General features: G+C 37.5%; 2 protein-coding genes and 1 pseudogene across 6 annotated transcripts; 1 reads left to right on the forward strand and 2 right to left on the reverse strand.

Moving 5' to 3' along the window:
• Positions 1-699: 699 nt before the first annotated feature.
• On the reverse strand, positions 700-1,722 carry LOC113277167 (annotated as a pseudogene).
• A 9-nt stretch (positions 1,723-1,731) lies between these two features.
• LOC113277206 lies at positions 1,732-3,493 on the reverse strand. 3 transcript variants are annotated; one of them, XM_026526360.1, is made up of 3 exons: positions 2,976-3,493; positions 2,488-2,547; positions 1,732-2,389 (listed from the first exon to the last, which is right to left on the reverse strand). In XM_026526360.1, exons 2-3 carry the CDS (start codon positions 2,499-2,501, stop codon positions 1,870-1,872), a joined length of 534 nt encoding a protein of 177 aa, XP_026382145.1. In that variant the 5' UTR covers positions 2,502-2,547; positions 2,976-3,493; the 3' UTR covers positions 1,732-1,869. The 3 variants fall into 3 exon arrangements, with proteins under 3 accessions (XP_026382145.1, XP_026382146.1, XP_026382144.1); XM_026526361.1 differs by having other exon boundaries at positions 1,732-2,368; positions 2,488-2,797; XM_026526359.1 differs by having other exon boundaries at positions 2,488-2,797.
• Positions 3,494-4,071: 578 nt separating this feature from the next.
• LOC113280862 lies at positions 4,072-10,067 on the forward strand. Of its 3 annotated transcripts, none has more exons than XR_003325831.1 (3): positions 4,072-4,564; positions 4,656-4,992; positions 7,621-7,697. XR_003325831.1 is itself a non-coding variant. In XM_026529435.1 (3 exons), the coding sequence occupies exon 3, from the start codon at positions 8,535-8,537 to the stop codon at positions 9,567-9,569; it is 1,035 nt and encodes a 344-aa protein (XP_026385220.1). In that variant the 5' UTR covers positions 4,072-4,564; positions 4,656-4,992; positions 8,291-8,534; the 3' UTR covers positions 9,570-10,067. The 3 variants fall into 3 exon arrangements, 2 of the variants coding, with proteins under 2 accessions (XP_026385220.1, XP_026385222.1); XM_026529435.1 differs by lacking the exon at positions 7,621-7,697 and adding an exon at positions 8,291-10,067; XM_026529437.1 differs by lacking the exons at positions 4,072-4,564; positions 4,656-4,992 and adding exons at positions 6,010-6,809; positions 8,291-10,067 and having other exon boundaries at positions 7,621-7,737.
• The last annotated feature ends 2,711 nt before the right edge of the window (positions 10,068-12,778 follow it).

Genomic DNA, 12,778 nt, shown 5'->3' on the forward strand with positions numbered 1-12,778 from the left:
CCCATACTATCCTCTATAATTTTAAATACCCTAACTACCCTACGGTGCGAGTAATCCGCGGTTTTCCAAGTCCAACTGCAACCGCATGCGGATTTGAGAATTCACCAGTGTTCGGTCTATACCTCTTGCGGATTGGGTTTCACCCGCAATTTTGAGGACGGATACGGATGAAATCCGCGGTTACGGTTTTTCTGCTCAGCCCTATATATTATAGAAAAAACGAAATGACTTTCCATCCGGTTCGGCAACCCCTCATTGGAGTTGGGATGAAGTTTTTTTTCCAAAATAATCTACTAGGGTTATTATTCTTGGGGGAAGTTGGGGGAGATTTTTTTATTTTTATTTTGAGAGTTGGGGGTGGTTTAGTTTTTAGCCGTTAGATGTGGGGGAGTTCGAAGAAGTCTCACGAAATTTCTGTTGTTTAGTAGGAAACTAGAGAAAAACAGAAATAAACAGGTTATTAATTTAAAAACAGTTCTCATGCCTCATCTACAGCCAGAATTCAAAGGAAATAGCAAGTGCATTAATCAGAACAGTGTTTGTATTGAGTAGATGAACACACTAAAACCAGTCCCAGACCTTGTTATTAAAACATGATGTTTTTTTTTTGTCCTGTATCTTTATGTTAGCTATACGCTCGTATAAATTCGTAGTAAATCCAATCAAAATGAATACCTGAAGCGACAATAGAGCTTAAAATCAATATTCAGGCATAAACTGAGGTATTTTTCCTTCTTCGGCATTAACAGCTTGTTGTTCAGTGACCCTTAACCAAATACAAAAAGCAGTGAAACTAAGAACCAGACTCAAGAATCCACTTCCTAAACCAATACCAACGATAGCCATTACTGATAAACCTTTAGTCATCAATGGTGGTAATGGATATCCATAAACATCTTTATTACCCATAAATGAAGTTGCATTAAACTTTGGTAAATTCCCACTTCTATTCCCTAATGAAGCTGGAATTGGAACTGATAATTTATTATTCAAAACATCAAATGAAATCAATCTCAATAAACCCCATAATTGCTGTGGAATTCAACCCGTTAACAGATTATTATGCAGATATATGATATTAAGATATGCACAGGACACTAGCTGAGGTGGGATAATACCAGTGAGTCGATTAGCAGAGATATTAAGAACAACAAGATTAACGAAGAACTGAAAATCATCAGGCTAACAAAAACAAACATATGTTATCATACGGCCATTTATGTCTACACCTACAAATTCTATCCAATTGTTTTTGTTTTTCTTTCCTAGATATACCTAGCAATTGCTCTGTAATTCTCGTGAATCTACCTTTTAATATATAACAATGCGGGAGCACTAAAAAAAAAACATAGATTAACATGCATTCAGCATCTTGTTCAGGAGTATAATGAAAGATGTATAAAGGGGGTACTGTACTGTACTCATATGTCAAAACAAAACAAAATAAAGTTGCATTATCAACCCTAACTTTAGCTACTTGTTCAGGAGTATGATCATTTTCAATTCGAAGATAAGCCCTTACATGATCAGGAGTCATCTCTCTGAGCTTGTTTAAATGCTTATTATCTATAGGCCATTTCCTGAAAAAAAATAAAACAAGTAAGAATTATAAAGAGACACATTAAAGTATGTTACATTAGATCAACGGATACAACATTAAGAAAGTATTAGTGAACAAAGGCTTTCCATAATAAAGTACCACAAATTAAGAATCACATTCATAAAGCCTAGTTAAGAAAACCAAATCTATTAATTATTAATAAGTGAATCCATAAACATTCGATTCTAATCATAAAATGAAACGACCATTTCAACGAAGGTTCAGATGACATAAACATTAGCCTAGTACTCTAAGACCTCTCACAAACTCTAAGACCCGAGAGTCTTCAGCCATTCCTTTTGATTTGTAGGATCTAGTGACATAAAAACTTGTCTCCATCCAGCATCTTGAAACTTCTCTAACGCCCCCATTAAACTTCGAACACTCACGCTATCAAGAGATTGCAAATACTTAGTACAATTCGGAATCGAATAAGGGTCATTATCCAAATCAATAACATGTTTAGCTCTTGTCGCATCAGCAATAAAAAACAAAGCTTCACTTAGTCCAGTAGTACTTGTAGCTCTCTTAGTTTGACCATAATCAACTGTTGTTTGAGCTTTTCTCTTTTCTCTTTCATTAGCCTTCGCAGTTGATCTTTCACTTGCTTCTTCCACCCCAACAACGGATGACCCCTTCCTCGAGGACTTAACTGCAGTATCAATATCTACGCTCTGAGCCGAAGCATATGCATTAGAATCGCTTGCAGTTGAATCGCCAAAGATGGTACACAACTCTTCATAAATAGGGCAGCCATTTGTCTTGTACCTTTTTTTTATATGGGTTTGCCTACGTCAAAGCATTACAAATTATCCACTTCCCATAATAATTCACAAATTAAAAAACAACCTACAATAATAACAAAGAGGGTGATGTCTTAAATTTACCCCGATATATGCATCCCATACTCCTTCGTCGTCAACTATAATCTTCTTATTTTCCAGATCCTATTCAAAGCCACCAAGGGATATTAGCTTCTTCATGTCATTGTGTCTGACCCTCAACACATTATACCTATTTTTAATCTGATCCATAGTTAAATTCTGATCATTTTTTCTGTTGAATTCATCTTTTACATCAATCCAAGCTTCTTTCAGAAATGATTTTGGCTTCTTGCCACCAAGTATTTGAACGATCAAAAGTTCACATAGGCATTTTCCCATATTAATAGTCCATTTGGCAGTCTCGTTCGACATTCTAATCAACCCAATTGTTAAACAGATGTATTAGTATAAAAAGATGTTAGTACAAAACCAGTGGGGCAATTTTACAAACAATTAGTGGGATTTCCAAAATCAAGAGCAGAGAAAAACCCTTGACAAACCAAATTGAAATTAACAAATAAAAAATTGAAAACCCACTAAAGAAAACTTACCTGATTTTTATTTTGATACGAAGTTCTTCAAATTTGGGGAAGATGAAGTCACCACCTTAATTTGGGTTTGAACAAAACTGTGAAAGAAGAGGGAGACCGAGCGAGATAAGTTGCTGATGAAAAAATAACAGGGTTGGGTAGAAGATTGACGAACTTAGAAAGGAGAGCAATCAGATCTAGGGTTTTTCTTCTCTTCTTCCTCTCTCCCAGATTTGAAGAAGATGAAGGTTTCAACAGAAAGAAGTTGATGATGAAAAATATGTAAGAAGGTTTCAATACGAAAGAAGATGATGAACAAGGAAGGGAGATCGATCTAGGGTTTTTCTTCTCTTCTTCCTCTCTTTCAGATTTGAAGAAGATGAATGTTTCAACATAAAGAAGTTTATGAAGGTTTCAATACGAAAGAAGTTGATGAGATCGATCGAGATAAGTTGCTGATGAACAAGGGAGGGAGATCGATCGCGATTTTTTCTTCTCTGGTTCCTCTCTCTCACACATTGTTTTTGTCGAAAAAAGGAAAAAAATAAACCGAGATAAAATGATAATCAATTATTTCAAAAACAAGTTTTAGGTGTTTATGGAAATAATTAGTTTTCTAGATTATGTTTAAAATAATTGATTAATATAATTGTTACCAAACACCCTAAAAATTGATTATGGCTCCCAGAATTGAATATGAGCTCATAATCACTTATTATAATCATTTCCAAACAACACCATAGGTCCATAAGATTGACATGTATGAGGAGGACAAACCGACGGTCTTAAGGGTGACCGTCTCAGCTACGATGTGGTTATGTCACGTCTATTTTATACGTGGCCCCTCCTCATTTTCTGACACTTATTTAACTAAAAATTCGCCCCTCCAAATCCTCTCCGTAACTATTTCACTTTTTGAGAAAAAGTAGGAAGTTATGGAAAGAAAAAAACAACAGTTAGGTAATAAAATTGTTTTCCAAACTTTTTCTTATTTTATGGACGTGTCATCAAATATGTGGCCCGACCACATCGTAACCGCACCGGTCCAGCCAGTTGCTTACATATATAAACCTAAACAGTTTCTTCGCATTTTAACACATCATCCACTTCCCGCTGTTTTCCGCCTCCGTGAGTTCCAATGTACAGACAGCACCACCTCCAACCCGCCGGCGTGCCGCCTCCATCTCTACCACTACCGCAACCACCGCCACAATATACTCAACCTTGATTTCCCAATCCGCAGAATCCCAATTTCTATTTTCAAAACCTTGATTTCCCAAACCGCAGAATCCCAATTTCTATTTTCAAAACCCTAATATCCCAAACCTTGTTTCCCAATCCGCCCAAATCCACCTTACCCACTCCTTCAACAACATCCCAACAACACCTCTACTACAACTACATCTTCAAAACCCAAAGAAACTCTAGTAAGAATTGAAAGTGCTGTAGTTAAGGTTCATTATAATCTTCTCACAACTGGAGAAACTGTCTCGGCATGGCTTGTTTCTCAATCTGCACTTTTGGTTTTAAAAATAGATTCATGGGGTTCGCTAGGGTTTAAAATGCAGCAAGTACCATCTTTACCTCGCCTCATGGTTATCGAAGGAAAGGTAGGATTTTTCCTTTATGTATTCCTTTTCAGAAATTCCTTTATTATTTTGTAATTTGTATGCTAATTTATGTGTATTTTGGATTGTCTAGATTAATGCATTTATCCACTGTTCGTTGGGTCTCGGAGAATTACATCATTGCATGATTTAAGTCTTGCAATATGTAAGAATGAGAGCATTGAAAGGTTTGAAGATTTAAGGTTGGGATCTTTATTGGGGCATCCACTTGTAGTACAATATTTTTCTGTTCCTTTGGATACAAAAGAAGTTCACAAGATAACAAGCGAGGCGATAATCTCTTACCTTGCTGAGTACATACATTCGAAAAACTGGAGATTTATACAAGCTGAAAAGTTTTTGGAGTTTTTAGCAGCTAAAGAATCAGTAGACGTTAAGGAAAAGCTTGGCGTTCGGATTCAGACCTTGAAGTACGTAAATTGTTTTTCCATTTTTGTTGTTATTAAGTTCTATTATTACAAGGGGATTTAGCTTTTAAATTAGAATAATTGGTTGCAACAACTGCTTAATTCAGATTTTAGATTAGTATACTAGAAACCTTCAATAAGCGCATTCTTCTCAGCTCTGTAGTGCAAAGGTCTCCGAAATATGCAGGATGCCTTGGCTAAATTCTTATAGCGAGTAAACTCATGGAGATGAAAAATCCTATATTTGGTATGCGTGAAAGAATCAAGTAGGTAATCCTAAAAATTAATCTGTCACTAGCTGCGCTTGGTACCTTAGGTGCTATAGGTTTTGTATGCGGTGGTGGTGTTGATTGCATAAAGATATGACACAATGCTTGACTCTGTGGCTTAATGTTTTTGTTTATATGTGATATGGTGCTTCCGTGTTCTTCATTGATTATGTTTCTGCTTTCTGACACAGAATAGCACTAAACTAAGTTGAGTCTTACTAACGCTAGGAAAGTTTGGATTTTATTATTTTGTCCTTTTAAATGTTAGAATGAATTTGATGAAACTGTTGGAATTGGTTTGGAGCATATGGTATCTTGTGTGTATGTTGAAGAAAAATGTATTGTAATTATGGTGTTAGATGCCAAGTAATGTAACATGTCGGGCGGAGATTTTTTTTTTCTGCACAACCTGTCCCAAGCCAGGATAAAGGAGGGTTCGTGATTGGCATGGCGAGCCAACGGTAAAATACACAGCCATTCCCCTATGAAAATAGGGTCGTGATAGGCGTGGCGAGCCAGCGATATACCAAAAGAGGGCGTGGGTAGTACCAAGATGGGTGGCCGCTTGGGAAGTCCTCATGTACCTTTGCTTGGTTGAAAACAGGCCATTTCCTTAGGAAAGGGTGAGAGCAGTACCAAGATGAGTGACCGCTTGGGAAGTCCTCGTGTTTCCTTTCTATCCTACCCCAACTTGTTTGGGACTAGAGGCTTAGAAGAAAAAGAAGTACGTGGAGATGGTTTCTCTTCCCTACTTCTGTGCCTGTTCTGTTATGTCTAACATGTAGTAGATGTCTTCTCTATCCAATGTTATAGGCTGCATATAACTTCGATCCAAGATTCCAAGAGAGCGGAGGAGTTGACATTGAAGAATTATGTTCAGGCACTAGAGCAGAAGTCCAATCTGCAAAACAGGAAAGAGGAAACAGTAATTGCAAAAGCTCCATGTTTATATTCACAGAAAAAGGAGCTGGACAGCGTATCACAGAAAAAGGTTCAGCACTATAGCACAGCGTTTCAAGTCGTTTTCTTCAATTCAAGCCGATTTAGACGGTAAGCATATTAGGTTTCTTTCATCAGACTCAGAGGCTGAAAGTGATGAAAATGCTGCTGCTACTGAGGTTGGTAACAAGGATGAGAAGTCCCTAACCTGTAATCATGGGATTTCATCTCAAGATAGACAAAGTTTTGGAAAAAGTGCATCTGCATATGAAGAAATGGCACGACTTGGATTGGAAGTTGAACTAGACGAGCCTTTATCTGCCAGTGACACATCAAGGTGCATCATGAATAACAAATCAATGGGTAAGAAAAGGAAAAGTAGATTCCTGATTAGTGGTTCCAACCCTCTATCTTCCAAAATTTCTAAAAGGTCCAAGCTGAATTTGGAGGGTGTTGAAGACAACGTGTTTCAAGAGAATGATGCTAAAACTTAACTGATAGACAATAGTGGTTCCGAGGTCGAGCTTTCCGACCTTATGCTTAATGATAAAATGATGGATACATTCATAAACCACCTGGAAGGATCCATGTCGGGTGCATTCCGTTACTGAGGTATGTTATATTCTTCTGGGCATGTATATCTTGGCCAGTTTTACATGCTACACAGTCCTAAGAAATATGGATACAGTTACTGATCTGTATCGGTTGTTACTTTAATTGATCAATTGGATCCTGTGTTACCTTGTGTTTCATCTGTTAGATTGTGCTTTTCTTTTTCTCTTTTCTCGGAATGCATTTGTCTGTTTCCTATAATTGTTCATTTCTTTATATTATATATAATAATGTTCATTGTTCAGAGTCTTTTGTGCATCTATATCCTTGGGTAGTTAGGGAATTTCGAGAAAGTGTACGTTTTTGAAAAATAGGCAGGCATCAATCATGAATTCATTTATAGTGGACGTGGGGTCTTAAGGCCATTTGGCGTCTTGTAATTTTGGTTTTACCCTAAAAAGTCCCATATGCAAGTTTAACAATTTGCTGTTTCGAGAAGGCTATCGTTATTTTGAGGAAATGGCGAGTGTTTAGACATTTATTTCTAGGATTTGATTGAAGTTAGGTAGTTAACTTGTGAATACAGAGTCTTAGCTACTGTTGTAGTCCAAATTTCTTTTCAAATCATATAAAGTTGTGATGCAGGTAGATTCTGATGTTGTCTCTTTCATTGCAGTTGGTTTTTATGGTTGCAATGTTTTGGACTTCTTGTAGCTTTAAATGCAAATTTATGACAGCAACTTCCTTCTTGCTTTTGTGATAATGAGTCGAATTCTACATTTTTGAGGGTTTAACTTCTGTAGATAATGATTACATTTATAGTTCTCTCAAGCATTTGAAGCTTCATACTGACATTTTTTGTGTGTTGTAGGTTTTTGAGAGGATGATAGATTTCTACGACGAACCAGGTCGCATAGGAAAGAAATCAAAAATGAAATTTTTATTGAGGCAAGAGAAGAAATGAATTCAATGTTCTCATCATAACCAGGTTATTCCTAATTAATCATTTTAATCAAATATATAAACTAGCTGAAGAGCTTAGGTACAGGTTTAGTTACATCAATAGCTTGCTGAAACTGTCTGATTGAACTCATACCAAACCCAGATTTAACTACCTATACACATTATCTGGATCCTGATGTTGGTGGAATTTTCCTTAAAATATATATCATTTTACCTGTTGAACCAGTTAAATAAAGTTGAGCTTTCAGTTTCATTTACCCCTAACCTAAGATGTTCTCCTATGCAAACTAAGGACAATCAGAACCTGTTTGGCTTAACCAATAGTGGTTTGTCGTGGGCAGATTATTACTGTTAGATCACTATAACCGTCCTATGTGACTTTTCCTTGAGGGAGGGAAGGAATCTATCTGTACTCTGCATTGCTTACATGTCTTTATTTTGTTTTTCTACTTTAGTCTTGCTTTCTTAAATGTTTGATGTTTTGTTTTTTGGCGTTTCTCTATTTTCTAAGAACCTTATGCGATTTGCATGAACTGCTAGCATCATTTCTTACTCATTTTCCTGTATTAAATCTCCAGGTGTATCTACTGGTGATATTTTAAAGAAAATTGAGTCATATTTTGAAAATGACTCTGGTACTAGAGAAGGCCATTCCACACCGCAGAAGCAACTAAATTTGTTGAGATCTGTTGTGAGAAGTGGTTAACACAACAAATTTCTGTCAAGGAATTTGAATCTTTGGGTTATGGTGACTTCATAAAATTCTTGGAAGATAATTCCTCCAGTCTACCTAATGAATTATATGAAAGTTTATCTGGACACATGAGTGGGAATTCCCTTCTAGAGGTATCCATGCTTGGGAAGCAATTGATGATGTTGCTATCTCAAGCAGCAAGTAGCTTGTGGGGGAATGATGCAGTGACCTCAAATGACATCTCTTTGTTACCGAAGAGGCAATTTCTTACAATCGATTTCCAAGTGGGTGGCAACAATCCCTCAAAAGATTTCTCTAAATACTTAATGGAACAAGAGAAAAGCCAATTCTCCAGCTGTGTTTTGTTTTCCGCAGCTTTATCGCGATCTTGGCATAAAGTGAAGACGAGATTTTTACGAACTCAAGGAAACACTAAGTTGAATACTGACTCAGGGCACATCTCTGGGGCACGTGTATCTGTTTCGGCCAAGGATGCAGTTGATTGCTTGATCAGACCACCAATGTTATCAGATCTACTATTGTGGTCTCATTGGGACCTTTTGTTTGCTCCTTCGCTTGGTCCTCTTGTGGATTGGTTGGTAAGTGAAGCCAACACCAAAGAGTTGCCGTGTTTAGTGACAACAGACGGGAAGATAATCCAAATAGATCCCACGGTGACTGTAAATGATTTTTTGGTAGCTGCACTCCAAGGTTCTTCCTTCCAAACAGCTGTCAAATTGCTGTCTTTGCTTTCTTTGTCTGGAGGGGAAAAGCAAGTTCCCTTGTCCCTTCTTAAGTGCCACGTGCACCAAGCAATTCAAGTCATCCTAAAAAATTCAGTGGACTCTCTGGAAACTGGAAATGATTGGGATGTTGAATTAGGTGGCCAAGATAAAGGGATTCCTGTGGCATCAAGGTTCATTTTGGAGTGCCTTGGTTACCTTCCGTCAGAATTTTGGAGTTTTGCTGCTGAGTTATTTCTTTCAGGGTTCACAAGGGAAGGCCCTGCAGCGATATTACTCCAGTGCACCCTACTCGGTCAACGAATGATGCTTCATGAACTTGGGTTTTCTCTTGACATTGAGGAATGGATTGAAGATTATCATGTGTTTATATCTAGTGCTGCTGATGGTTTTCCCTTTCACTTAGGATCTCAAACATAGAAGTGTCGAACGCTGGATCTAGCATTGCTGCTGATGTACCAAATGGATCAGCGTATCGACCTAATTCTGATGGAAAAGTAGCAGTCATTGTTGAGACAGATGGATCTACTAAATTTGTAGTGAATGCGGTACTAGGGTGGATCTCAACGAAGTGCCCAGCAAAGAGATCAATGATAGCTGTGCAAGAGTTCCATCAAAACATGAAGGAGACGAAGAGGCCACACTTGTTGTTGAATCTATTAGGCGTAATTTATTTGATCTAGTTCCAACTCATGCTATGTTAGGGAGAGCTCTCCACTGTATTTCGCAAAAACTATATTCACGGGATTCACATTTTCTTCTGGAGCTGGTGATTTCATTTTCGTATGCTTTAATCAAATTGGTTTCTTATCCACTTATACCTTGCTATTTGTATTTGAAAGTTGGTATCTTGTATCTGGAGAATTGTCTATGATGAATCACATACTATTATGGCAAGATGACAAAGAGTGAATATCTACTTAGTAAACAGATTAGGTGTTGTTCGATGCATAACCAGACTATGTGAACTAGTAGTCCCATGTCTTACTTGCTCATGCTCTCTTTTCACCTTGAATTCCTCTTTGTGGGGTTCTGACAACAATATCCTCCATTCAATTTATTGACCTTTCTTTCAATCCCATTGGCTCTCTTCTTCCTCTTGCTCATTTGATTGACTATCCATGCACTTCTAGACAATGTCTTTTAAGAGGTTTTTAACATTATCTACTTTATCTTCAGGTTCAAAATGCAGATGATAATGTTTACTCTGAAAGCGTGGAACCAACACTGGTTTTCATTCTTCAGGCAACTCGCATTGTTGTTCTGAACAATGAGCAGGGGTTTTCTATTAAAAAAATGAGAGCACTTTGCAATGTTGGGAGTTCAACCAAAAAACGGGCAGGTGCTGGATATATAGGAGAGAAAGGAATAGGCTTCAAACCAGTTTTTCGGGTAAGCTAAGTTGATCGGTCTTCTTCTTTTTTTTTGTTGCTCTTTCTGGTTTCTTTTACGCCCCGCCCCCCCAAACCCCTCTTATGGTTTCCAGTTTTTATTTGTTGGACTAGATACGGTTCTCACAGACAGTTTATACTCAGTATCTGAAGTGAACCATTGCAAAAGTAAAATAACAAACAAAATTTAAACAAACAAAAAAATGAGGTTATTTTATGAGTACTTGAATTCTTTAAATCGTTAACTTGTTAATTTTTTTAGATAGTGTTCTACTAAAAATATAAGTAGGTCTTGGAATCGGAGAGGAAATAGGTCTAAGAGTTTGCCTGTTGCTCAATTTTTATTAAAAAAGCTTGACTGAGAGTAAGGTATTTCAGGCCAGTGCTGTACTTTCTCAATTGCACATTTTCTCATGTTTAATTGCTTATTACTATTTTGTTGAATTAGTTCTGTTTTCATTCTCCAGGTTTCAGATGCTCCAGAGATACATTCCAACGAGTTTCATGTCAAGTTGGATATTAGTGAGAGTCAGATTGGTTCTATTTTACCAAAAAATGTTTCTCCTTGTGACATCGACTTATACGGAAGACTAGTGCCTAATAATGTTGATCAAAACAATGTTAGCAGCAGCTCGTGGAAGACCTGCATTATACTATCCTTTAAGTCAGAGCTAAAACAAGGAACAAGCATTAGTTCTATCGTATCTATGTTTAGCGATCTCCATCCATCCTTATTATTATTTCTTCATCGCCTTCGGTGCATCAAATTTAAGAACATGCTCACTAATGAGTACGTTATCTTAAGACGACAAACATTAGAAGACGGAATAGTAAAGATTTCTCATGGAAAAGAAAAGTTAAGTTTTTTTGTAGCATCTCAGAAGCTGAATGGTAGTGTCTTACGACAGGATGTGCAAACTACAGAAATCACAGTAGCCTTCCCTCTAGACGAGTCAGCTGATGGACAATATAAACCACATTTGGAGCAACAACCTGTCTTTGCTTTTCTTCCTCTAAGAACTTACGGTTTGAAGTTTATTCTTCAAGGTGACTTTGTTCTTCCTTCATCTAGAGAAGATTTGGTCACAGACAGCGCTTGGAACCAATGGTTGTTGTCGGAGTTTCCAAGTCTATTTGTTGATGCGCACAGATCCTTTTGTGCCCTTCCCTGCTTTCAAGAGAGTCCGGGAAAAGCTGTGGCTGCTTACATGAGTTTTATTCCATTTGTTGGGGAAGTTGATAGATTCTTTTCACATGTTCCCCGCATGATTATATCCAAATTGCGTATTTCAAATTGTATGCTACTTGAAGGACATGATGAGAAGGATTGGGTTCCTCCCTGCAGGGCCCTTAGAGGTTGGGATGAACAGGCTCGTAGACTTTTGCCTGTGAGTTTACTAAATCAACATCTTGGACTTGGTTACTTGGATAAAGACATAGTTTTGTCTGATACTCTAGCAAAGGCTTTGGGCGTCCAAGACTACGGACCAAATATCCTAATTGCCATTATCTCATCCATATGCCTAGCACAAGATCACGGCGAGATTAAATCGTTAGGATTGGGTTGGTTATCTTCCTTTCTTAATGCTCTCTATTCATTGTTGGGGGATAATTCTTTTGGCTCATGTATTTCCTCAAATGGAGTAGTAGAATCATCGGATCATATTAAGAGACTTAGACAAGTACGATTCATTCCACTTTCAGATGGTACATACAGTTCAGTTGCTGAAGATACAATTTGGTTACCATCAGATTCCTTCTGTGGCCTCGATGGGTTGGACGGTCCCGATGTTTTCCCATGTATATATGCCAAACTTCGGATGGTAAGTTCTGACCTGATTTCTTTGACAACTGCAAATAACAATGGTGAAGAAGCGTCACTGGTCGAGAATCGCACAAGGATGCTTAATAAAATTGGTGTCCAAAGATTATCTGCACATGATGTTATTATGGTGCACATATTACCCGGAATTTCTGATGATAGAGTGGCAAGTAGGAACAAGATTTTGATGGCAGAATACCTATCCTTTGTGATGCTCCACCTTCAGTCTAGTTGCTCAAGGTGCTGTAATGAAAGGGCACACATAATCTCCGAGTTAAAGAGCAAAGCTTTTTTATCAACAAGTTATGGTTATAAAAGACTTGTAGAGGTACCTATACACTTCAGCCAATAGTTCGGGAATCCAATTGATGTGAATAAATTAATTGATACAGCAAACTTCAAATGGCATGAATTAG

The sequence above is a fragment of the Papaver somniferum genome, chromosome 5, assembly GCF_003573695.1.
Source record: "Papaver somniferum cultivar HN1 chromosome 5, ASM357369v1, whole genome shotgun sequence".
Lineage (NCBI taxonomy): Eukaryota > Viridiplantae > Streptophyta > Magnoliopsida > Ranunculales > Papaveraceae > Papaver > Papaver somniferum.

Coding starts and splice junctions, on each gene's coding strand:
- LOC113280862 (XM_026529435.1), top strand. CDS start 8,535: ATGAGTGGGAATTCCCTTCTAGAGGTATCCATGCTTGGGAAGCAATTG.